Source organism: Musca vetustissima, unplaced genomic scaffold (genome assembly GCF_032173495.1).
Source record: "Musca vetustissima isolate MV318-11 ecotype Yass unplaced genomic scaffold, APGP_CSIRO_Mvet_v1 utg1965, whole genome shotgun sequence".
NCBI classification, from domain to species: Eukaryota; Metazoa; Arthropoda; class Insecta; order Diptera; family Muscidae; genus Musca; species Musca vetustissima.
Window position 1 is genome coordinate 49,047 of NW_026880781.1, and position 26,123 is coordinate 75,169.

Consider the following 26,123-nt stretch of genomic DNA (forward strand, 5'->3'; position numbering starts at 1 on the left):
GGACGGACATGGCTAGATCGTCTTAGAATTTTACCCTGATCAAGAATATATATACATTAAAGGGTCGGAAATGAATATTTCGATGAGTTACAAACGGAATGAAAAAATTAATATACCCTCCATACTATGGTGGAGGGTATACAAAAATTACTGACACAAAAGTTATTAAATTCGATGTGAAGCGTTGAATTGCTAAAGATGAGGCGGGACTATTATAAGGCGGCTATGTCAAAACATGGACATACTTTGAACAATTTTTTCCAAGGCAGAAAAATGTCTACTTTTGCCACTCTGAAAAATTCTAAGTCAACCGTACAATCAAAGATATTTGGTGTACCATATACAAAAACCGATGTAAATCAGTAAGGAGGGGGAGGAGCTATATCGAAATCTGAACCGTTTTTTACGAAACTTAACACACATCATTTTATACTTAATTCAGTACGCTATGTCAAATTTCGTGGAAATCGAAAGATATATAAGGACTTTGGTGCATCATTTAAATTAAATCGAACGAAAATATATATGACAGCTATATATAAATTGGAACCGATTTTCAGGAAACTTAACACACAGCATTCTAGACCTAATTCAGTACGTTATGCCAAATTTCGTGGAAATCGAAAGATATATAGGGACTTTGGTAAACCATTTACATTAAATCCGACGGAAATATATACAGGAGCTACATCTAAATCGATTTTCACGAAACTTAACACACATCATTCTAGACTTAATTCAGTAAGCTATGCCAAATTTTTTTGCAAATCGAAGGATGTATAGGAACATTGGTGCACCATTTACATTAAATCGGTCCAAAATATATAGGAGAGCTATATCCAAATCTGAACCGATTTTCACAAAACTTAGCACACATCATTATATCATTTGTTTAGTACGCTGCGCCAAATTTCGTGCAAATCGAAGGATATATAGGGACATTGGTGCACCATTTAAATTAAATCGGAAAAAAATGTAAGGGAGATATATCTAAATCTGAACCGATTTTCACTAATCTTAGCACACCTCATTATATCATTTGTTTAGTACGCTGCGCCAAATTTCGTGTAAATCGAAAGATACATTACATTAAATCGGACAAAAATATATATGGGAGCTATATCTAAATCTAAACCGATTTTCACAAAACTTAGCACACATTTTTCTACGCTTAATTCATTACGCTGTGCCAAATTTCGTGTAAATCGAAAGCTATATGGGAACTTTGGTGCACCATTTACATTAAATCGGACGAAAATATATATGGGGGCTATAACTAAATCTGAAACAATTTTTTTGCAATTTCAATAGGGTTTGTTCTTGGGCCAAATAAACGAGCTGTGCCAACTTTCATCCAATTCGGATTATAAATGCGACCTGTACTTTGCTTACAATTTAACACCAACAGACGGACGGACGGACATGCATAAATCGACTCAAAAAGTGATTCTATGCATATTCTGAAAAGGAACCATGTGTCTATCTGTTACAAACATATGCACTAATACATAATACCCTGTACCACAATGTGGTAAAGGGTATAAAAACCTCAACACACATCATTCAAGATCCAATTCAAAACTCTATGCAAAATGTTGTTGTCAAATTTTTCTTCACAATCGGACACACATTGACACACATCACAATCAGAACCGATTTTTACCTATTTTAATTTGGTTCGTTCATGGGCCAATTGAATGACTTATCCTAAATCTCATCTCACTCGAATCATACATATGATCGGTTCTTTGTTGACAATAATACTTGTACAAACAATAAAAATAAACTTAAAATAAAGTAAAGAAAAAAACATATTGAGTTCCTTGTATGTCATTTAAGGGGACTCCCCATTTTCGATTTAAAAAAAATTAAATTTGTTTTTTACCTAATTCGAAATTTCAAAGAACTTTTATAACGTCTTTATACGATTTTAAATTTTTCGTTGACTTGGTTCTCATATAACTTCTTCATTGTTTGGGGTACCTTGCAGCACAGCATACGTTTCCTATTGCATATTTTTAGGCGCCCAGTATTTATTATGCCGCTTTTTTAATATGATCATCGTTTTTCAAAGGTTGTGCAATCCTTTACAATTTTCTAATTGAAATTAAAGATAGTAAGGAAAGTACCAGCAAGTACCGGTTGGGTATATAAAAAAATAGTTCCTAAAAATCGTATTGAAACCAGTAAGGAAAGTAGTTAAGTCGGACGGGGCCGACTATATGATACCCTTCACTACTATGAGTATATGAAACAGATAAATCATTAAGGGGACCCCCCATTCTCGGGGTCAAAATTTTTGTTGATATAATTCGAATCTCCACTGATTAAAGAATGTCTCTACAAAATTTCAAGTGAAAATCTCAAGAACTCTTGAAGATATAGAAGATTTATTGTGTCAGCATCAAGTGACGGCTGAAGGGTTCCTCAAACTTTAAACGCGTTTTTCTCTAAACATTTTTTTGCGAATGGCGGGCACGATAACTCAAAAACTAATAATCCTATCGGTTTTTTGCAACGTTTCTCTGGGAGTATATAGCTCTCGTATGAACTAGGATAAAGCCAATCGGTGAAGATCTTCCTTATTTTTTAACTTGGTTTTTGTAAAAAATCGGCGATTTTCCAAAAATATTTTTTCAAAGGTCCACCATTTTGTTAATTTTAGAGCGACGTCAATAATCCTAGTTCATACGAGAGCCAAACATCGTGAAAGGGGGGGGTTCCCTTAAGATGATTTTGGATGATCTAAAATATGTGATCTTGATCTGTCATTCGTTTATTACAAAGGGACCAAATTATGTGAATCGATTTAAGGGGACCTCCCCCATTCTCAATTTTAAATTTTCATTGGGCTGTTAAATGAATACCAATGCATGTTAAGGTTTGTAACTTTACACAAAAGAGAAGAAAAATAATGTTGTTGTTGGTGATTACAGAAAAGTCCTTATTTATAATGGCGGGCATGATAACTCCTCACTGGAACATCGGACTCCAGAAATTCCAACGGTTTTAGAAAGAGTACATGTCTGGCTTTCGTATGATTATTGACTTCGCTCAAAAATTAAATTGTTTTGAAAATTTGCCTATTTTTGACCACAAACTAAGTTAAAAAATAAGGAAGTTCTTCACCGATTGGTTTTATTCTAGTTCATACGATAGTTATACACTCCCAGAGAAACGTGTCAAAATTTGGAACCGATCGGTTTATTAGTATTTGAGTTACGTGCCCGCCATTCGTAAAATCATGGCTTCGAGAAAAATTCGTTAATAGTTTGAGAATCACTCTTGCGTCACATGATGCTGACACAATAAATCGACTATATCTTCAAGAGTTAGGGATATTCTTGAATTAGTGTAAATTCAGAAAACTAAATTAAATCAATCGTTCACACGTTTAATATTTGGAGCCCATTAACACGAAGTCGGTCGGAAATATATATGGGCTATGTCTGTACTTCAAAAAATGCAATTACATCATTTTATGCTAAATTTTGTTCGTTGTGCAAAATTTCATGTCAATCTGACAATCATGAGGAGTTTGGTGTACCATTTACTTAAAATCGGACCAAAATATATACATATATGGAAGCTATACCCAAACATAAACCGATTCCAACAAAGCTTTGCACACATCAATCAGTACCTAATTCAGTACGCTATGCAAAATGTTGCCTCAATCAGATAAACATTAGAAGTATGTTGTTCCATTTGCATAAAATCAGACGAAACTATATATGGGAGCTATATTAAAATATGAACCGATTGCAACAAAACCTCACAGACGTCAAACAGTAGTAACATCAATACGCTGTGCAAAATGTTGTCTCAATCGGACAAACATTGACAGTATGGTGCTCCATTTACATAAAATCGGACTAAACTTTATACGGGAGCTATATCTAAATCTGAACCTTATTTACTTATTTAGCTGGCTTGTTACATAACGGTTGTTCTATAAGTCCAGCTTAAAAAAGATTTCCAAGCGTGTCGGTATTGTGCGCATCTACTTGATATTTCCATTCGTGGTCGTTTTTATATGCCTTTTGAGCTTGGGGCATTCTCATCCATTCTCACAACATTACCTATCCATAGCAGTCGCTGCGGCTATGTCAATGTCCGCGTATATATTGTAAAACTCGTTGTTCATTCGACGCCTATATTCACCGCAAATCGAATCGTAGATCTTTCGGAGAATTTTCCTCTCAAACACCCCAAGAACTGCCACATCTGCTTGCGCAAGTAAGTGCAAAGTGTGAATTTGGTCTTACTTATAGCATTGTAGCATCTGTTTGCCAACACTATTCTTCTCCGAATTTCAAAACTGATGTCATTAGTGTTATTTTTGATGGTACCAAGGTATATAAAATCTTTAATTATCTCGAAGCTGTAGTTCTCAAGTTCCACAGTTGGTCCGAGTATAATGGATGTCTTGCACGTTGATATCATCGAATCTAAACCAATTCCAACAAAACTTCGCAAAAATTTTGTCTCAATCGGGCAAACATTGGTGCAGTATGGTGCTCCATTTGCATAAAACCCGACGAACCTATATAACAGAGCTATATCTAAATCTGAACCAATTATTCCAATTTCAATAGGGTTTGTTTTTGGGCTAAACAAGTAGCCTGTGCCAAATTTCATCCGTACGTTGCTCACAAAAATACATGGACTGACGGACATGCATAAATCTACTCTGAATGTGATTCCATGCATATGCTCAAAAGGAACTGTGTATATATATATATATTTGAGAAGTGATACAAGGTACTACGGTCCATATATATATATATTACTCTTCACTAAATAAATAATAATCTCATTTCAAATTAATAAACATAAATTTAGAAACATTTATTTATTTACAAATTATTATTATTTTAATAAATAACATCGTCACAAGAAAAAAAATAAGTAGAACTTTCAAAAAAAGAGGCAGTCAATATTCATGTATGGAACACATATTTTTTTTATTCCTAAGGATCTTCAGGTGAAATAGATACTGTCATACGCTTAAGTCCTCTAAAGATGGTTAAATCCAATGTTTTTGAATTGTCAGCCAGTACTTCATAGACATCGGAGGAGGTTTTAATTTCTTTGCCATTAATGTGCGTTACAATGTCACCGGGATTAAGGCCACCACTGGGGAAAAAAGAAAAGAAAAAATAAATTACAGATTCAATACAAAATGGAAAATATACACTTACATATGGGCCGGTGAACCTAAAATAACTTTCCACACCAAAACACCATGCGTTAAATTAGGTGGTACACTATCGGATCGTGATTTCAGCTCATTTAAGATATCATAGGTCAGTGTTAACATGGTTATGCCCATATAACGTTTAGCCGGATAGGTTTGTTTACCACCTGAACCTTTTTTCCTACGTTCCGCTACCTTAGCTAGGAACAGCTTAACATAGTCAATGGGTATGGCAAAACTAATGCCGGCAGTTACTTTCATTGAATTGACACCAATAGCTTCTCCGTCCAAATTAACCAAAGGACCGCCACTGTTGCCGAATGTAATGGCCGCATCTGTTTGTAAATAATTGATATCACGATTACCCAAACCCAATTCCTGTGAAGGTCTCTGTGTGGAACTAATGACACCGGCAGTCACTGTGTTACTTAATGCCAGAGGACTTCCTAAGGCCACAACCCATTCACCGGAACGTAAACTGGAACTTTCTCCCAATTTCATAACGGGTAGATTTTTACAATTGATGCGTATAATTGCTAAATCGGAGGTTTGATCGACATCTTCCACAATGGCTGGGAAAACACGTCCATCATGTAAACGAACCTGGACCATGGTATGGGGTTTATTGATAACAACATGGGCATTGGTGAGAATGGTACCATCCGATTCAATAATGAAACCTGAACCATTGGAAGCTGTTACCGGCTTGCCCGTAAAGTAATCGAAGTGTCGAGTGTCTTTGATTTCAATGTACACCACAGATTCAGCACAAACATCCACCACATCGGCAATGAAATTAAATTGCTTGCGCCTGCCACTCAAATTGGGTAAGGTTTTTGCTTCCACCATAGGCCACAGTCGATGTTCGTTTTTAATGTAGGCTAATCCACCCAAGGCAATAGCTGCACAACCGGCTGTCAGCAATGAGCTACTCCATGACCACAATGGTTTTTCATGTTGTTGTCTTTTCTCACCTCGTTGGCCATTAAAATTGGCATTGTTTCTTTTGGAATATTCATGATTATGGGATGATAATATGACTTGTAACGTTTTGCTTTGTATCCTTCTAGCAGTTAATTGAAATCTTTGTAAATATTGTAAAGCCATTTGCCGCAAAATATTTGTGTTAGGTAAAAAAAACTTAAATTATGACAGTATCCAAAATACAAAGTCAGAAATGCTTAGTACTAACGCCGTAAAATAGAAGTAAATAGAAAAAGAAAATCAAAACAAAATAAGTGGAACGTCACAGCTGTTTAGATACATACATATGATAAATTAATCGATATATCGATAATTTATGATTTCAATTAGAAACGGCAACCGATATTTAAATATACATTTCAAAAAATGTATGGTCTATTCCCGTACTGCAAAAATCTACAATAAATTGTAAAATTAGTAGATTCTTGCTGTACAGGAACACACCAATCATCATATCACCGGAGACCCCATAAAGTATATATTAGAATAAAATTCTAGGTAGATTTATGCGGTACCCATGGTACAATAATACAAAGTAGGGCAGGTTGAGTTGAATAACAAAAAAGCAAATATGTAGGTGGTGGCTTCTTCTGCCAAAATATAAAATAAATATACACAATTTAAGGATGGGGTTTCAACAAAATCAGCTTTAAATTGGTATTTTGGATTCACTTCGGGTTCCATGGCCCATGTTTCGAGGTAGACCCCATATAACGGTATCCCCTAATATTCGGTATTTTTTATTGGGTTTGTGGCACATGTTTCTACCTAATTGACTATAATTTGTTATTTTGGGTTGGGGAATGGTAATAAATCTTCGCACTAGAAATAATCAATACTATAGTACGTTTACATTTAACCGGATTTCGTTATCCCAGAGGATTTCAATTGTCCATTTCTTTGCATATATGTCAAATAAATCCTCATAAAGGTTAACCCGGTAAAATATTCTAATGTATATGCCGTTTTAGTACCCCTTTTAGGGAAGACATCATATAACGCAAAGATCGGTATATTTCAGACAATCCGAGAGCAATTTAATATTGTGGGTTCTCATTGAGTATAAAATGTCCATATGAACATTAACGACCCCCGCAAATGTACAAAGAAACACGATCTGCGAATCTGCAATGTGGAATGTGCGCACGTTGTACAGAACAGGTGCAGGGTTTTCGCCTTGGCGGATGTACTCAAGAAGTACAAAGCCGATATTATTGCCTTATAGGAAATGCGATGGAAAGGGACTGGCGTAAGTAAATCAGATGATTACATCCTTTTTTTATAGCTGCAATGAAACGAGACATGAATTTGACTGCGAATTTATGATTAATAGGAGAATAAAATACCTCGTCTCCAGATTCACTCCAGTAGATGAGCGAATTGCTATCACTCGTATTAAAGCGAAGTTTTTCTACATCAGTCTTATTTGTGCCCATGCTCCGACGGAAGACAAAAATGAAGAGACCAACGACATTTTTTACGAGCGCCTAGAAATTGCATATGACCGCTGCCCTGGTCATGTCCTTCTGCTAGGGGATTTAAATGCAAAAATCGGAAGGGAATAAATAAGGCAGAGGCCTACTCCGCTCAACTTACACACCTGCTTGACGAAAGCACTTCTTGTTCCGATAATAGTATAGAAGCACAATGGCATCGAATTGCTCACTCCCTACAAACTGCAGCAAAAGCAACACTTGGGTACCAAAAACCATCATCAAGAAAAACATGGTACGATCAGGAGTGTCGTAATGCTTCTGATGTGAAAAACGCGTAATGCGACGGAGAATTATCGGAAGAAAAGGAGAGTAGAAACGGATTTCCAGAAAGAACAAGAAAAACGTGAACATATCGAGATGTACTGGAGTCAAAATAAAGTCCGGAAATTTTACCAACGAGTAAAACACCAAACCGAAGCCATTGGCACAGACACATCTTCCTGTAGAGATAAAGAAGGAAACCTGGTGACAAATACAGATAGCGTGTTGAGGATTTGGAAGGAGCATTTTGAAAAGCTTCTGGTATCAAATAGTAGCGGTGAAGAAGATACCCCAGAACCAATAATAGATGACGGTATAGTGTGTATACCACCTAGCCAAGATGAGGTCAGAGTAGCAATTAATCAGCTGAAGAAGCAGCAGGTGTCGATGGATTACCAGCCGAAATATTTAAGACTGGTAATCAGATTCTGTTCATGAGGATCATGCACATGCTCATTTGTACAATTTGGCTAGAGGAATGTATGCCCAATGATTGGAACCTCAGCATCATGTGTCCCGTGCACAAAAAAGGAGACAAGGCGATATGTGCCAACTATAAAGGAATAAGTCTCCTTCCCATCGCACATAAAATGCTCTCCAGCGTGCTGTGTGAACGACTGAAGCCAATGGTCAATGACATTACTGACCATACCAATGCGGCTTCAGGCATATAAAGTGCTATCCAGTGTGGTGTGTGAACGACTGAAGCCTATGGTCAATGACATTATTGGACCCAAGGTCGGCCAGTAAGCAAAGGTGAGTATAAAGTTTGCTGTCAAATCATATTTTGAAACCTATATATACATACACAATTATGTTAGACGTCAAAACAAAAATATTAATATTTTTTCAACATTCAATTAAATTTCAATTTTTATCGTTTTTGTGAAGCACATTTGGACTATTTCAAGAGTTTCAAGAAGATTTTCAAGTAAATTATCCCACAAAATATAAATTGTGTTGTGTTTTGGCTGTGTTTTTATTTAAAGTCGAAAAAATTTGTTTTCGCCTCGGCAAAAAATTTTTACGACCTTATATAGGCCTTGTTTGGACCATACCAATGCGGCTTCAGGCCTGTCAAATCCACCATTGACCAGATATTCACTCTGCGCCAGATCCTGAAAAATACCCACGAAGACACATGCCACCTATTCGTCGACTATAAAGCCACATTCGACAGTCCTATCCGTTCAGAGGTGTTTAAAGCCATGACGTTTTGAATTCCTGCAATATTAATACAATACAATAAAAAAATATATCATGAAATAATATTGTATATTAGTTTTATTTACGATTACTTTTGAACCCATGTATTGTGCCATGTTTGAACCCACAAAGTAAATAAATCTGTAGAGTGTTTGTTCTGAATCAGAGTTATTTTTCCGACTCCACAACCCTCCACTGCGGTTGTTTGCAAAAAATCGACTTCAAATTTAGGTCGTTATAGTCAGCTGATTTAAGTTGACAAAAGAAAAGAATCAGCTGTTATTCCTTATCTATCATTGGGAACAAAAGCGAATGGCGAACAAACTAGTTCACATTGTTCCTTTAAGTGAACAGATCCACAATATTAGTCAGTTTGTTCCGGAACGACACAAGACTTTTAACGAAAATAAAGAGGAACAAAATATATATTTACGATTATTATTATTATTTATAAAACGACAAGAAGAAAATACATAGTTAAATATTTTAAAATATATTTAAAGTTTAAAAAATATTTCTATATATACGAGAACGAAGGCGATTGTTTTTTTTTCGGGCAAGTGTGTGGTCGTGAAAGTTGGTGATTATGCAGTAAACGAAAATACAATGGGCTGCGCCAAAAGCAGAAGCCAGCAAGTTCCATATAAAAAGTAACACATACGAGTATACAATTAATAATAAAAAACCATACAGACAAACAATAATAGTCAAAAGAATAATAATAATAAAAAATAAATTACTACACACATACATACATATGGTAGATGGTCGGTCATATGGGCAAAATATGCAAAGCAAAAACAATGTCACACGTACGTCATTGCTAGTGGCACACAAGTAATAATAAATAATGGTTGGTGCAAAACAAAACAACAAACACAACTGTTGCCGCCCGATTGCGCTATACTAACATCAACAACAAACAACGATAGCAGCAGGATCTAGTAGTAGGATCATATGTGAATGTGGATGCATTAATGGCATTTCTATATTTAAAATAAAAAACACAAGAAATTATTCGAACTTTGCACTGTCTGTTGTCTTGTCTGCAGCATTGTTTTTATTTATTTTTGTTGTTGTTGTTGTTGTGGCAATACACGAACGAGGCAACTAACAACAGCAGCAGTATTTTTATTATCGCCATCATCATCCACACAGCTCCATGTATATATATATATATAAATTGCTAGATAGCAAGCTTACTGTTTCCCTCCTCCGCCTCATCCATCCATTCGTACTATACAATTTTTGTTTTATCTATGTGTATAGATAGATTTCTTTTATATCTATATGTATGCATGCATGTTCATACGTACGTATGCACACAATATCACAAATTTATATGGATGGGGGGAAATATTATTAACTCTATGCACTCTCCCTCCGAACACTTCAATTGATCATCATCCCATCACCATTGTTGAGGCGTTGTTCGTTTGGTTTGGATCGGTTCATTCATTCAATAATGTACATAGTATTATGTGATGGTATGGTGTATGTCGTCTCTCTGTCAACCAACAACACAACAACAAAAATAAAATCGCATTTTGTATTTAGTTGTTGAACGTTTAACTAGTGTTTGCACGTACGTACAAATAAAAGTGGACACCTTTTACTTTGATTGATGGTGTATGAATCGGCGACGACGACGAATACGGACAATATCGCAGGGTAGTGGTGTATTGTTTATGGTGTGGTGGTGGTATGTATAATAAATAAATAGTTTATTTTGATTATATCGCCGTCTGTCTCTCATCTCAAGAAATCAAGATGTAAACATTGAGGTTCATCATCATGATCATCACCAGCAGCAACAACAAGAACATTTCTGCATTTACCAGTCAATTGTGAAGCAGAAGAGATCAGCTGCAATGATCGCCGCCAGTCTAAGTGTTTGCAAAAATTGTTCACCACAGAATTTTTAATTTTGTTTTTTCTTTTCAATTTGATAAACATGTAACGGTTGTTAAACAACGACAAAATATTTGGAAAACTAAATAGAACATAACAAAAAAAAAAAAAAAAAAATAACATAATTTTAAATTTAGCTTGCCCCAGTGATTGTGTGTGATAGTTCAAGTGGCTTAGTGAAGAATGCATTTGTCTGCAGACCGAGCAACAAACAAACAAATTCCATACATACCCACTCAATTTTTAAGAAAAATCTTACGGCTTTAGAGTGCTGTAAAGAATATTCTGTACATATAGAGGCATTCCTATATTAATCATATTGAAAGGTTATTGGACTTGAAACAAAAACCAAAAAGGAACTTCGATATAGAAAAAAACAGAAAGAAAAGGAAAAGTAAATACCCATGCATGATTTTAATTTTCATAATTAAATTGCAAATTGTGAGTAATATGTATGCATATATCTTATTGTATGACAATGATAATTAAATTATTATTTTATTATTTAGGAAGCAATTTCCACTTAATGGCTTGTAGAGGATAGGGATGCTCATTGAAAATTTGAGATGTTTTTATACCCTTCACCACACCGTGGTACAGGGTATCATGTCTTTGTGCATATTTTTCTGGCAGGCCAAAGGAAACGAGATAGACACATGGCTCCGAAAAATCTGTTCAGATTTAGATATATCTCCCATATATATTTTGGTCCGATTTAATGTAAATGGTGTACCAAAGTCAGTATTATCTTTCGATTTGCACAAAATTTGGCATAGCGTAATGAATTAGCTCTAGAATGATGTGCTTTAAGTTTCCTGAAAATCGGTCCAGATTTAGATATAGCTCCCATATATATTTTCATCCGATTTAATGTAAATGGTGTACCAAAGTCCCTATATATCATTCGATTTGCATAAAATTGATAGAATGATGTGTGGTAAGTTTCGTGAAAATCGGTTCAGAATGGAATGATGTGTGCTAAGTTTCGAGCAAATCGGTTTAGATTTAGATATAGCTGCCGTATATTTTCGTCCGATTTAATGTAAATGGTGCACCAAAGTCCCTATATATTCTTCGATTTGCACGAAATTCGGCATAACGTACTAAATTAAATTATGGGTGTCAAATTTCGTGAAAATCGGTTCAGATTTAGATACATATGTTCGTCCGATTTTAGCTAATTCGCATTCATTAAAAACAATAAATTATATAAGATATCAATTGGGTGTGAAAATTATAATATACCACATTAACATCATGTGTTATCCACATTACCTGCACTTTTTTTAAAATCACTTTTTATGGGATTTTAAATATTTTCTCAAATATCTCTTAAATTGTTAGAATAATATTATTTTCAAATTGATACATGGAAAGACAACACATGTAGCATGTTAAGTGCAAAATTTCAATTTAATCGGATAAAAAATAAAAATTTGGCAATCTAAAAACAAATGGGTATACCACATTTGCATCACCTCCTATAAATAGTGCACCAAAGTCCCTATATATCCTTCGATTTGCACGAAATTTGCGTACTGAATTGGGTCTAGAATCATACAAATTGTTCAGATTTCGATATAGCTTATTGAATGAAAGCAAAAATGTCGGAAATAGCTTCAAATTTTAGAATAAGTTTAGATTTGTTAGAATGGGTCACATTTTTGCGCGAATTATGGCCTTAAAACGGCCAATGAAACCATCACACGCTGCTCGATTGTTGCTCTGCGGTATATTTGGCCCATTCCCGGCGAAGCACTTGCTTGAGGTGATCGACACTTTGGTATTTTTTAGTGCCAACCATGCTTTCCAAAGTACTCCAGACGGAGATTTTGGTGGCCATTGTGCGCTGGAAATGAAGCGAGGAACCTCATTTTGTAACCCTTCTTGGATGGCGCGTCCACCATCGCACTCAGGATGGTCCTGTTGGAATGTCCAAGGTCCGCGGCCATATTGTTTGCGTGCCCAAGGCTTTAATACACCCTCTAGAATATTTTCGCGATAATATTCGGTATTTATTCTGATTATATTCGATTAATATGAGAGAAGAGCTACCATCGGCTTTTATAGCGGCCCACACCATCGCCATGGCCGGGGCTTGAGTTTTGGTGGCCAACCGAAGGTTCACATTTTCAGCTAACCTCTTGGCAAGTAAACACGATCATTTTGTTTGTTTACAAACTACTGGGCAACGAATGTTTTCTCATCGAAGAAAACCAAATTCGGCAGTTCACCACTATCGGCCATGCTCTTTAGCTCTTTTCAGTCTATTTTCTTTCTGTTCCATCACGAATAACTTTTTTCTGGAAAATTCTTACCAAAATGCTTTTGCATTGTTTACAAGCGTACGTAAACAATATAATGAGCTGTCACTGGAATAATTTCAACAGCTTTCGGACGAGTGGCTTAGAAATTACAGCAGTGTGAAGTTGGTTGCAGTTTTTTCATCTCACCCTGTATACATATATATTCGTCCGATTTTACATAAATGGTGCACCAAACTCCTAATGTTTGTCCGATTAACACGAATTTTTGCACAACGTATCAAATTGAGATTTGATTGACGTTAAACGGCATATACATTAGTAATATTTACAGGGTTAACCTACTTTATGAGGATTTATTTCATTATAAATACGTTTGTCCCATTGTACGCAAAGGGCTCTACATCTGCATGAATGAAACGAAATTTAACATAGGTTTCAGAATGGCATATGTACGGATTGATGTTAGTCGTTTGACATATATGTAGATAAATATCACATATTTAAGATCGTTCAATTTCATGTCAATGTTCCTTCGAAAAGGTGAAGTCTGTTAGGATACATATGTAGAATATACGACAGTGGTGAAGGGTATCATTTCATTTTTTTTTTTGGTATAATATACTATTGCCAAATTATAGATATCCCATGTTTAACGCATTTAAGCCTTTATAAATTTCAACTTAAAACGACTTAAAAATTTAAGAAATGCTCTTTGAAAATACATTTTATTCGCTCTACCTATTTCCTAAAAATTATTAAATAATTATCGATTGTATATGTATGTAGCTTTATATATTTATATGCATACGTCTGTACAAATATGTATACATATGTATTTGTAAATTGTTTACATTTTATGAAAGAAGACAATTTTCTTATCTTGAAAGAGAAATTGTAAATCCTCCCCCTCCACTAACCCTTTTTTCAAACAATTTTAATTAATGCAAATATCGTGCGGCGAGAAAGAACTATTTGGCGGACTGGCAGGCTGGCTCCATGCATATCATTTTTTGTTATAATATATGTTTTTTTTGTTACATCCCCGCTATCAGTTTAAATAAATCTTAACAGCTGTCTTTGTCCGTTACAACAAAAATGTTACATTTCATGATTATGGGATTTTCATTTCTGTTCTTGCTTGTTGTGGTTAATTTTAATTCTCTGTTCAAGAAGACTTGGCATTGCTTCAATTTTGAGATATTTTGAAGCATAGATTCGTTTATCATTTTATGTTTCCCTTAATTATGTTTATTCATGCATTCATTCAATAATGTGTAATAGGATAAGAGCTTCTTGTGTAAATAATTTAAATGGACAGCATGTTTATTTATATCGGAAAAAATATTAAATAATATTCTTATTTTGTTATGCACACACACACAAAAATCTACATAACAAAGTAAACACACAGCCACCAGCCTGATCTTAAGTGCAAAGTAATCTCAATAAATAAATATTCAAAAAATCATTTTGTCGTTGCTAGAAGGCAAATACTACAAATACAGTTTGAAAGTGCAAGCGGAAATATTTTTGTTTCTTAATTTTGTTATTAGAGTATTGTTGGAATGTCGGTAGATAACTACGCATAAAAAAAGAAATACGGCAAAAAAGTAGTAATTTTAATCAAAACATCTAAATTAATCATAGTGGACGAATTATATTGTAAAAATTCCAAATATCACATAAATATATCTGTCAATAATTATGAATCTGAAGAAAGGCTAGTAGACTTAGCGAAATAATTAAAAAGATGCCAAGCCTTGGTCGATTTGAACCCTAAATATTAACCAATAATTTGAAAAAAAAAAACTGTAAGGAACGTTCAATAGTCGGACGGGGTCGACTATATGATACCCTTCACCACTTTGGGTACATACAAGAGATGCTCATATGTACAATATCCTTTAGATAGAATAGACATAGCATCTTTGGAGGACCATTGAAATGGAATCGGACGAAATTAACTGCGTGAAGTGCATAGACATTTGAGCTAAATTTAAATCAACCCATACACATACCAATCTGAAAAAGGAAATGTCAATCATCGAGCAAAATATGTATTAGATCTATATATAAACGGACGTATTTGAGCAACCGTGGCCTCCACCATTTGGTATGCTGCAACACAGTGCGCTATCCAAAATTTATCTCGAGTGTGCACTAAGTCGTCCTAAGCGGACAAACTTTAGTTACTTGGTACATAATTTTGATGAAATCGTGAATATAGAACAGACAAAGAATTCTCAGTGCGCCATTTACATAAAATCAGACGAAAATATATATGAGAGCTATATCTAAACCGATTTAAACAAAACATCACGGACCTGCACCAATTTCAATACGGTTGACAACTTCAATACGCTATGCAAAATGTTGTCTTAATCGGACAAACATTGACAGTATGGTGCAGAACTTACATAAAATCGGAGAAAACTATATATGGGAGCTATACCTAAATCTGAACCGACTCAAAAAAAAAAAACTTCGCGTATATGAATTTGGACCTAATTCAGTACGCTGTACAAAATTCTTGTGCCAATCGGCCTAAATTTGACTTCTTTGTGCTCCATATACATACAATCGGACGAAACTATATATGGGAGCTATATCTAAATCTAAATCGACTCCAACAAAACTTCGCATACCCCAATCTGGACCTATTTCAATACTCTGTGTAAAATTTTGACTCAATCGAACCAATATTGGCAGTATAGTGCTCCATTTACTTAAAATCGGACGAAACTATATATGGGAGCTATATCTAAATTTGAACCGATTTCAACAAAACTTGGCATATAAAATCGGATGATAAATGCAATTTGTATTTTGTTCACAAAAATAGATGGACGGACGGACAGGCGGACATGCTTAAATGGACTCAGAAAGTGATTCTATGCTTATTCTCAAAAGGAACCATGGATCTATTTCGATTCTTTTTGCCTGTTACAAACATATGCACAAAGACATAATACCCTGTACCACAGGTTGGTGAAGGGTATAACAAGTGTTCGTTGTTCAAATTCCCTTCCCCTTGTGAATTATTGTGACTCTAGAGCGACGAGACAGTCTACTCAGCACCAACCCAATATGCAACATATAGGGGCATACGTTCCTGTTCCTTCTCCTGAATGTACAGGACAGAAATTTGATAGCCCCATGTTTTCCACAGTGAATGAGTATGACCCACCAGTTCACATAGACAGGCAACTCTCGGCCGATTATTCGCGGAGTATAAACGGAATAAAGGGTTTGAGTAAACTGTGGGCAACGGTTAAAACGGTCTCGAACCGTGCAACGAGACCGACGACAATTTCACCACACCGCCAAATAATCTGCTTAGTAATTTTATTTATTTCCTTCTCTTTTATTCCAATTAATATAAAGAATGTTGCATTTAGAGTAGGGATAGAAAAACCACCAACACACCCACCAGGTTGTCATTGGAATAATTAAATTATATATTAACAACTATCACACTCACATATAAATATTTATTTTACTCGCACTAATTACTGTAAAGCAATCAATAATCAATTATCTATTTTTTCATTTTATCTCCTTCTCATTTAGTTTCATAAAATATAAAAAGAAAATATTGGATCTTCCTTCTTCTTGTCGTTGCGCACCTCTATCTATATATAGTATAGTATTTAGACTTCATACTACATACATACCTCCTCCTCCCACTCCTACTACTACTACATCATATATACAAATAAATATATGATTTGTTAATAGCAAAATTATTAACATTTTCAAATTAAATTATTAGAATGGATACTACAACAACAAATTCAACAGCCAAACTGGGTAACTCGGAAGGTAGTCAGAAGCAAACGCAACAGCAAGACCAATTGGAACACACCCCAACAAAACCTGATACAAAAGACACACCACCAATGAAATCAACAGCTACAGATAATAGCATTATCTCGCCATGCTCATATTCAACGCCCCAAAAACCAAATGAACGGAACACAGCAGCAGGTGGAGGAGGAGGTGGTGGTGCTGGTGGACTTGGAAAGTCCTCTACCTCGATGGCCATGCAAAAATATAATCCAAATATGCGTTTCATACGGCAGCGTGTCGAAACTCCGGCACGCAACATCTCCACCAACTATTTGGAACTGGAAACTGAATTTCCCAGAGACTATGATGACAATATTGAAATGTTATCCCGCGAAGCGGAACATTTGGAGGAACAATTTCGCACACCGACACGCACAAGTGGTACCGACCTAAGTAGTACACAGTTATCGGCAAGTATAACTTGTCCCCGTAATACCAGTAAGACTGCTCATCAGATTGCCAAATCAAATCATAAGGAAATATCGATCACCGAAACAGATCATGCCAACAATTCGTTTGTGTGTGAAAAGAATGAGGTTAAACCTCCAGGTTTGGGTGCTGCCACTGGTGGTGGTGGTAATAAAAGTGCCAAAAGAGTAGGTTTTAAGGTAGAGGAGAAGCTTGAAAAACAAGTGGCGGAATGTAGTGTCATTGCCAAGGGCACATCCGAATTGACAAGTATTGAAAATGATAAAATTCAGGCAACGGCAACAGAAGCTGTTGTAACAAATGATGCCGTTGAAACGGCAGTTGTGGCCGAAGAACAAGCCCTATTGGCTTCGGATAATTTACAAACGGATGAACAGAAACCTAACAATGAAGTTCCTAAAATATCTACATCTTTGGCGCCAGTGGTGGCTGCCTTGGCGCCCACTCTTTCGTCAGCCATAAAAGATGATGATGACGAACCGGTGGGTGTTTCACCATGTGGTCGTTTCTTTAAATATGACAAGGAAGTCGGCAGAGGTAGTTTCAAAACTGTTTACCGGGGCTTGGACACCGAAACTGGTGTAGCTGTGGCCTGGTGTGAATTACTCGATAAACAAGTCAAGAAAAGTGAACGCAAAAGATTCCGTGAGGAAGCCGATATGCTGAAGAAGTTACAACATCCCAATATTGTGCGTTTCTATACCTATTGGGAATTTGGTGTGGCCCGCAAGAAAAACATTGTATTGGTCACAGAGCTGATGCTGTCCGGCACCCTGAAATCCTATTTGAAACGTTTCAAGAAAATCAATCCCAAAGTACTGAAATCTTGGTGTCGACAAATCCTCAAAGGTTTACACTTTTTACACACTAGACCCCTACCAATTATACATCGTGATTTGAAATGTGACAATATTTTTATTACCGGTACCACGGGTAGTGTAAAAATTGGCGATTTGGGTTTGGCCACACTGAAAAATCGTTCACATGCCCGTTCTGTGATAGGTACACCAGAATTTATGGCACCCGAAATGTACGAGGAGCACTACGACGAATCGGTGGATGTGTATGCCTTTGGTATGTGCATGTTGGAGATGGCTGTATCCGAATATCCCTACAGTGAATGTAAAGGCCCCGCCCAGATTTATAAAAAAGTGATATCTGGCATTAAGCCGGCGGCCTTAAGTAAAGTTGAAGATCCCAAGGTAAGGGAGATTATTGAAAAATGCATAGAACTGAGAAAGGAAGATCGCCCGAAATGTAAAGATTTATTAAATTCCGAGTTTTTTGAAGAGGATATTGGTATACGTGTAGAACCCACATCCACCGAGGCATTTCTCAATAATCCCGACAATAATGTTGTGGAGTTTCGTTTGCGATTTTTGGACCCCAAGAAACGCTCCTCCAAACACAAAGAAAACGAAGCCATCCAATTCGAATTCGATATTAAAAACGATGATTGTGAAAAGGTATGCAATGATATGATGCAGGAAAATATCATTAGCGAGGAAGATGCCCGTGCCATTGTACGTTTGCTAAAGGTCCAAGTATTTTCCTTGATTAAGGAAAGGGCCCAACGACAAACACAATTCCAACTGCAAAATGAAAAATCGCGATTGGAAAAAATTGCTCTGCAAAAGCAACGAGAAATGTTGCCGGCCAATATGGAGGAAGAGGAGGAGGAAGATGAAGTGGAATCGGAAGAAGATGAAGATGGTACAAAAGCGAATAGACATCATCATCAGCAGCAGCAGCAGCAGCAACAGCAACACCAGCAGTCGCAACCACTTCAGCTTATTGTGCCCACGATGCAATTACACAATGTGGAAGATATGAATCAGCAAGGACAACAACAGAATTATGTGCAATATGATGATCAAATGCTGCATCATCAGCAGCAGCAACAACAATCACAGCAGGGTATGTCGCCAACAGCAATGGTATCCCAGCCACCGCAATTTTATAGTCCAGCCCAGAATCCAGCCCAAATGTCACTGGCTTCGTCGCTGAATGCCATACTGCAACAGCCATCCAATCAGCAACATTACAGTCAACAGGCAAATCAGCAAACAACACAACAAGATTATTTGGTGCAACAACAGCAGCAGCAACAACATCAGAATCAACAGGCAATGTTACAACAAATGCAAGTGCAACCTCAAAATGGTCAAATGCAACAGCAGCAGCCGCAGCACCAACAACAGCAGTATCCCATTCAATATACAATGCAGCCACCGCAACAGCAACAACAACAATACACAATGCAAAATCAACAAATAATGCAACCACAGCAACAACAACAACAAAACTATAACCATCAGGATATAAATTGTCAACCGAATGTTGCGGGAAATGCTACAACAAATATGGGGTATGAACAGCAGCAGCAACAACAACAGCAGCCTATGCAAATACAGGAATATAATCAGCACATGTCGCAGCCGCAACAACAAATCCCTGCTCAAAGTTCCTCGGCAAATATTATTTACGAACAGCAACATCAGCAGCCTCAGTCGCAGCCAACACAAATGCAGGACTATATTCAACAACAACAACAGATGCAAAACAACTATGATGCTAACCAACAGCACAATATGAATCCTGCTGTACAACCTATATATGAAAATGGTACGAATTCTTGCCAACAACCACCGCAACAACAACAACAGCAACACCAACTACACAATGAACAGCCACAGCAACACCAAGTCGTTTTAAATGGCAACAATGATGCTGTGACACAACAACAAATACCCCAAGTAAATATTACTGGAGTGGAGAACAACATTAACAACAACACGAATGGTCAAATGGAACAACAACAGCACCAACACATCACAAATCATATGGAATCTAATTCCCATGATTATCTTATGACAAATCCTCCACCTGGCAATGATGGTCAAATGGATATGGGCTATACACAACAGCAACAGCAGGGTCATGATTCAAGCGGTCATAGTAATGCATCTTCTACTCCGGTGTCATCATCTACACCCACTGCTAGTTCCTCGTTTGATGATCACAAACGGCAAAATCATCAATATCCAGATTCATCGCGAAAGACCAGTACAGCATCGGAATATACATCACTCTCCTCGGATTATTCACCGGATAGTACAATAACAATGAACTCGGGTGGTTATCCTTCGGGTAGAAGTTCAAGTCAATATTTCGATTTAAATGAAAATGCTCCCGGCACCACAACAATGGGTGAAAATTTACACGAAAGAAGAAAAGATGATAGCGGTATTGGAAGTATTAAAAATGGTATTATTACGGAAAAGGTTTCACCTTTAAGGGAACTGCAAAATAATGCAAATCAAAATGAAATCAACAACACCAACAACAACAATGTGAATAATAACAATAACAATTCTAATAACAACACCCAAGCAAACTCGAACACAACCACAGCCGCCCCTATGGTTAGAAAAATATCCAGATTTTATGTAAACCCCGTTATTCTACCCAACAACAGTGTGGCTGTGGCAGCAACACCTCCCCCAGCTACAGCAGGTGCTACTGGACCGCCGGCGCCTACAACAACAACCAACAGCATTGAACCAATACCCGAACAAAATGATAATGAAATTGTCAATCAAACGGGTCCAGTCACAGTAACTGAAAATGGCACGGAATTAGGAAACAACAACACCACCAACACAACAACAAATGGTAATAACAACAATTCATTGGAACAATTGAAAATTGAATTGGAAAATATTACCCATGCCCAGGCATTTGCCTCAGCAATTGTGGCATCCATTAATAATGAAAATATTCAACAACAGCAGCAGCAGCAACAACAACAAAACTCCTGTCTAAGTCAAAATGAAGAGGACACCTCAACAACGGCACCATTAAGTTCAACACGTTCCTCCTCCACATACAATTCCAGGCGTACATCGTTGGACAACAGTGGTTGTAATGAACTGCAAAATGTGCTGACCAATATTATTGAGGGTAATGATGGCAACTCTGGACAGCAACCACAACAAGAAACTCAACCGAATCAACTAAATCCAGGAGACAATTCAACACAAAAAATCTCCAATACAAATGGTGTGGCAGAAATCAAAAATATTCTGCCACAATTACCAGCCTGTGGTAGTGTTGATTCGACCATAACCTCAAATGCGACACAAACAAAAACGGGAGGTTTGACACAAAATTCCATTGCCGATTTGGAAAAGAAATTGGCGGCCTTGAGAAATACTGAAACATCAACTAATGAGGATCAGCAACAACAACCACAACAGCAGCAAACCTCTGCCACAACCAACACATCCAACACCGAACCCATAACAACTGTTGCCCAAAAGGCAATGGAAAAAGAACCTGGATCACGTAAAGTATCAAGATTTTGTGTTAGTCGTGTCCAGGAACAGAAATCCCAAGAGCAACAGCAACAACAACAAAATAAAGACACAAATAAAGCGGTAACAGCAACAGCAGCAACACCTACTGCCGCCGTGGAAGCCACACAGATACGTCAGGAACAACCCCCAACACCCGTTGTACAACATCCCAAACCACCCGAACATCCGAAACCTAAACGAAAATCCAATGATGCCTCCATTGAACATTTGTTACCCGCCGTGCAATATCAACATCAAATGGCCCTGGGAGCGGTCAACGTTAAACCGCCGCCAACTTCAGCTGCAGTAGTTCTTCCTCTGCAAGACCCTGTTGCTGCCCAGGCACCAGCAGCGCCCCAGGTTATCTACAACCCACCCACACATGTTGCTGTACAATTGCAACAACATATCCAACAACAAATTCAAAGGACTGCAGCCATACAACATCAGATACAAAATGCTGCAGCAGTTGCTGCGGGGGGTCAGATGTTAGTGCCAACGAATTTACCCCTGACCACAATTCAACAGCCCATACTGGCAGCTGCAAAACCGGCAATTTTGCAAACTGTTGCCGCCCAACAGCCCATGCAGCAACAACAGCAGCAGCCGCCGCAAACTCAAGCACAACAACAACAGCAAATGGCATTGCAGCAATTAATGGTTCAGAATATGCAGAATGATAAACAGCTGCAACATCAACAACAGTTACAACAACATCAACAGCAGCAGCAACAACAGCAACAGATTCAACAGCAATTCCTAAATAATCAAGTTTTACAAACCCAACAACATACTGTACAACCGACAGTACAACAACATCAACAGCTAGGCATGCCGTTTATAACGGCCCCAGTTGTACAGCAACAACAACAACCCAATAATCTTTTGCAACCCTACCAATACACCACAAATGGTCCAATGGTCCCCAGTACCGTGCCACCTCATATGGGCAATGAATTGGTCGAGGCCAACCCGGCGGCCCGTTTACCAGCAATACCACAACAAGAGGAACCCATGTCTCTGGCAGCCACCCATCCCAACCTATTACCCACCGTCATTCAATCGGACATCAAACACAATTTGGACTCACTTGTGAGTCAACTGTGCAACCTGCGTTTGGGTACAAATCAACATCAACGTTTACTGCTTCTGCGTCAACGACAACTTATCGAAGAGGATGAGTTGCGTCTCAAACACTATGTGGAATATGAAAAGTTTCAAAAAGCCATGCGACAGGCTAACGATGCTCACACAGCAGCAGCACCACCAACACAACAACAACAATATCTTTATATACAACCCACCGCCATCAATCAGCAGGGTTATATAAATTTTGGTAATTCCCTGGTGCCATCGCTGAACCACACCCCCGCTGCGGCAACCGCGGCTCCTATAGCAGCTGTACCACAGCAGCAACAAATCATAAGTGCCAATACCCAAACAACAGCTGTCTCGGCTTCAGTCCAGGGCTATGCTGTAATGTTAAATCCCCAGTTAAATATGCAGGCAACACAGCCCCAACAACAGGCCACCGCCACAGCTATACAAATGCAGACAACAAAAATGCAACAAATACATCATCAGCAACAACAATTTATTCCACAACAGACCACCACAATAACCGATTTGACGCAAATCAATCAACCCATGCAACAACTGCAATTACAGCAGCAACAACAACATCCGCAAATCCAACACCAGCCAATCCAGCAACAGCAGCCGCTGCAGCAACCTCAACAACAGCAGCAGCAACATCAACAACAACAACATCAATTCCATCAACAGTTGCAACAGCATCAACAACAACAGCAACACATACACCAACAACAACAGCAACAATTACATCACCAACAACAGTTACAGCAGCAACAACATCAACACCAGCAACAACAATTGCATCAACAACAACAATTACTGCTGCAACAACAGCAACAGCTCAATCACCTGCAAGCCATGCAGGCGATACAGCCAAACGTCGTTGGTCCCGCCGCCTTGTTGACACTTCCTAACACCGCTCCTCCATCCCTTCCCCAGCCATCCAAACAGACTGAAATGATGCCAACCGATATTGCCACACTTCAAAAGAGTGACAATATCAACAACAATAACAACACCACCAATAACGCACAACAGCAACAACAACAAGTCCAATAACCGATAGTAGTCTTGTCGGTCTTCTACTATCCGTATACGATGGGATAATCAGTTCTAAACGCACTAAAATTAAGCAACATATTTATGTAATAATGTATAAAAAAGATTATGTATGTAAAAAACAAATAAAACAAACAACAACGCAAAAACAAAACACGTTAACTATATAATAATAAATAAAAAACAACTATTTCAACTTGTATGTATGTATATTTATGCAAAAAAAGGAATATTTTAAACGAAAATATATCATTGATGTTTTATTTATGTCGCAAAAATGGCAGAGAGTTATGTTGGAACACAAAGTATATTGGTAAGCAACGAAATGGGAAACGAAATGGGCAGACTGGTCCCAGGATGCGATGCTAATGCTTACCATTTCTACAGGGGAAGCAGCGATACAAACACCAGAGGTGAGTCTGTTTTCAAAGTTATTCTTGAATTTAATCTAAAAATATGTAATAGGGGCAATACAGCTACTTTTGTAAACAACGTGAAGGGTGAAGTGATAGACATCACCCTCAAAAACATGGACTCCTCTGAGGTTGGAAATTGGGAAGTATCGGAAAAGTGTTCCTTTTCGGATCACAGGTTGATATTTTTTAATGTCTTCAACGACGGAGTAAAACAGAAACCCTAGGAGAACAAATTGGAACTGATTTAGAGCTGGAACATCATCGGGAATCGAGGGTCGCTGCGACCTTCGTACGACCAAAGATGTTGAAAGAGCGGTGAAAAAGGTGACGAATGCTCTCCTATGTTGCTATGAGAATTCTTATCCAAATACCTATACTGGGATAAAATCTCAGCCGGTGTGGTGGACCAAGGAACTTGCAATCCTTCGTAAAATTGCAAGAAAATCTTACAACAAGGCTAGTAAATCAAAACTACTTACTGATTGAAATGCTTTTTATTCCCAAAGCGGGAAAGCCCAGCCACAGACTTCCTAAGGATTACAGACGGATTAGTCTCTCTTCCTTTCTATTGAAATCAATGGAAAGCTTACTGGACCTGGAAATAAGAACAAAAAAATCGGTAATTCACAACACGTTTACATCATAGGCAAATCAGTCGATACAGCCCTACACGAAGTGGTTAGATGCATCGAGAAAAACTTGAATAACTCTGACTTTACAGTAGCATCCTGTTAAGCTGAAATCTATCCAGCAAGCTGTCGTAAACACAAGAATCTCCTCTACTCTGGTGGATTGGGTTGATGTTATGCTAAGATGAACAACAAATGTAGCGTTTTTCAGGCAGAAATTTTAGCAATCAGAAGGCTGCGTAATTGGTCAAAGAATTATGGCGCAATGATCTTGGACCAGTGACTATATTTGTCGATAGTCATGCGGCTCTACAGGCTATAAATTCGCGGACTATAAATTCTAGGGCGGTTCGAGAATGTAGAGAAATGTTGCTAGATGTCCGTCTCTTTGTTGGACTTTATTGTGTTCCCGGACATAGCGACATAATAGGGAAAGAAATAGCTGACGAGTTTGCTCGTACTGGATCGCCGTCGATCAACATACAAGATGATGCTACTGTTAAACCACCTCTCTGGTATTACATAGGTAGTATCCATAAGATCTTTTACAGAATGCGGGACGCAGATGGCGGGAGGAAACCTCATGTAAAACCTATATATCCATCTGGTCTAGTTCTGGCGTAGTCATATGTGATTCCACCACTTTTGAACGTTGCACTTCTTAACCACAGAAAATCCAACTGGCATGTATTCGGAGAATTTACCAATATTTACCATTGCTTAAGAGAATTTCCCATCCTTTTTGATGTAGATTATATATATTTCCCCAGCAAGAGAAATATGGCTAGATAATGAACATGATGATACACTTACTATTGAGGTCAGCAGATTAGTCGTAGAGCATACGAGAACAGGTACGAGTAAACTTTACGGAACGGTTAAGACGCTCTCGAATCCTCTATAAACAGATAGCCTGATTTCATCATATCTGAATGCCGCACTTCTTTTAATCATAGAAAATTA

General features: G+C 37.5%; 2 protein-coding genes across 2 annotated transcripts; one reads left to right on the forward strand and one right to left on the reverse strand.

Annotated features, from left to right (window-relative positions):
• Window positions 1–4,934: 4,934 nt before the first annotated feature.
• On the reverse strand, window positions 4,935–10,375 carry LOC133326605 (serine protease HTRA2, mitochondrial). The gene is made up of 4 exons (XM_061535235.1): window positions 10,351–10,375; window positions 9,337–9,342; window positions 5,205–6,039; window positions 4,935–5,139 (listed from the first exon to the last, which is right to left on the reverse strand). The coding sequence occupies exons 1-4, from the start codon at window positions 10,373–10,375 to the stop codon at window positions 4,974–4,976; spliced, it is 1,032 nt and encodes a 343-aa protein (XP_061391219.1). The 3' UTR covers window positions 4,935–4,973.
• A 6,723-nt stretch (window positions 10,376–17,098) lies between these two features.
• On the forward strand, window positions 17,099–23,970 carry LOC133326606 (serine/threonine-protein kinase Wnk-like). Its single transcript, XM_061535236.1, has 3 exons — window positions 17,099–19,690; window positions 19,892–23,196; window positions 23,637–23,970. The coding sequence occupies exons 1-3, from the start codon at window positions 17,099–17,101 to the stop codon at window positions 23,968–23,970; spliced, it is 6,231 nt and encodes a 2,076-aa protein (XP_061391220.1).
• The last annotated feature ends 2,153 nt before the right edge of the window (window positions 23,971–26,123 follow it).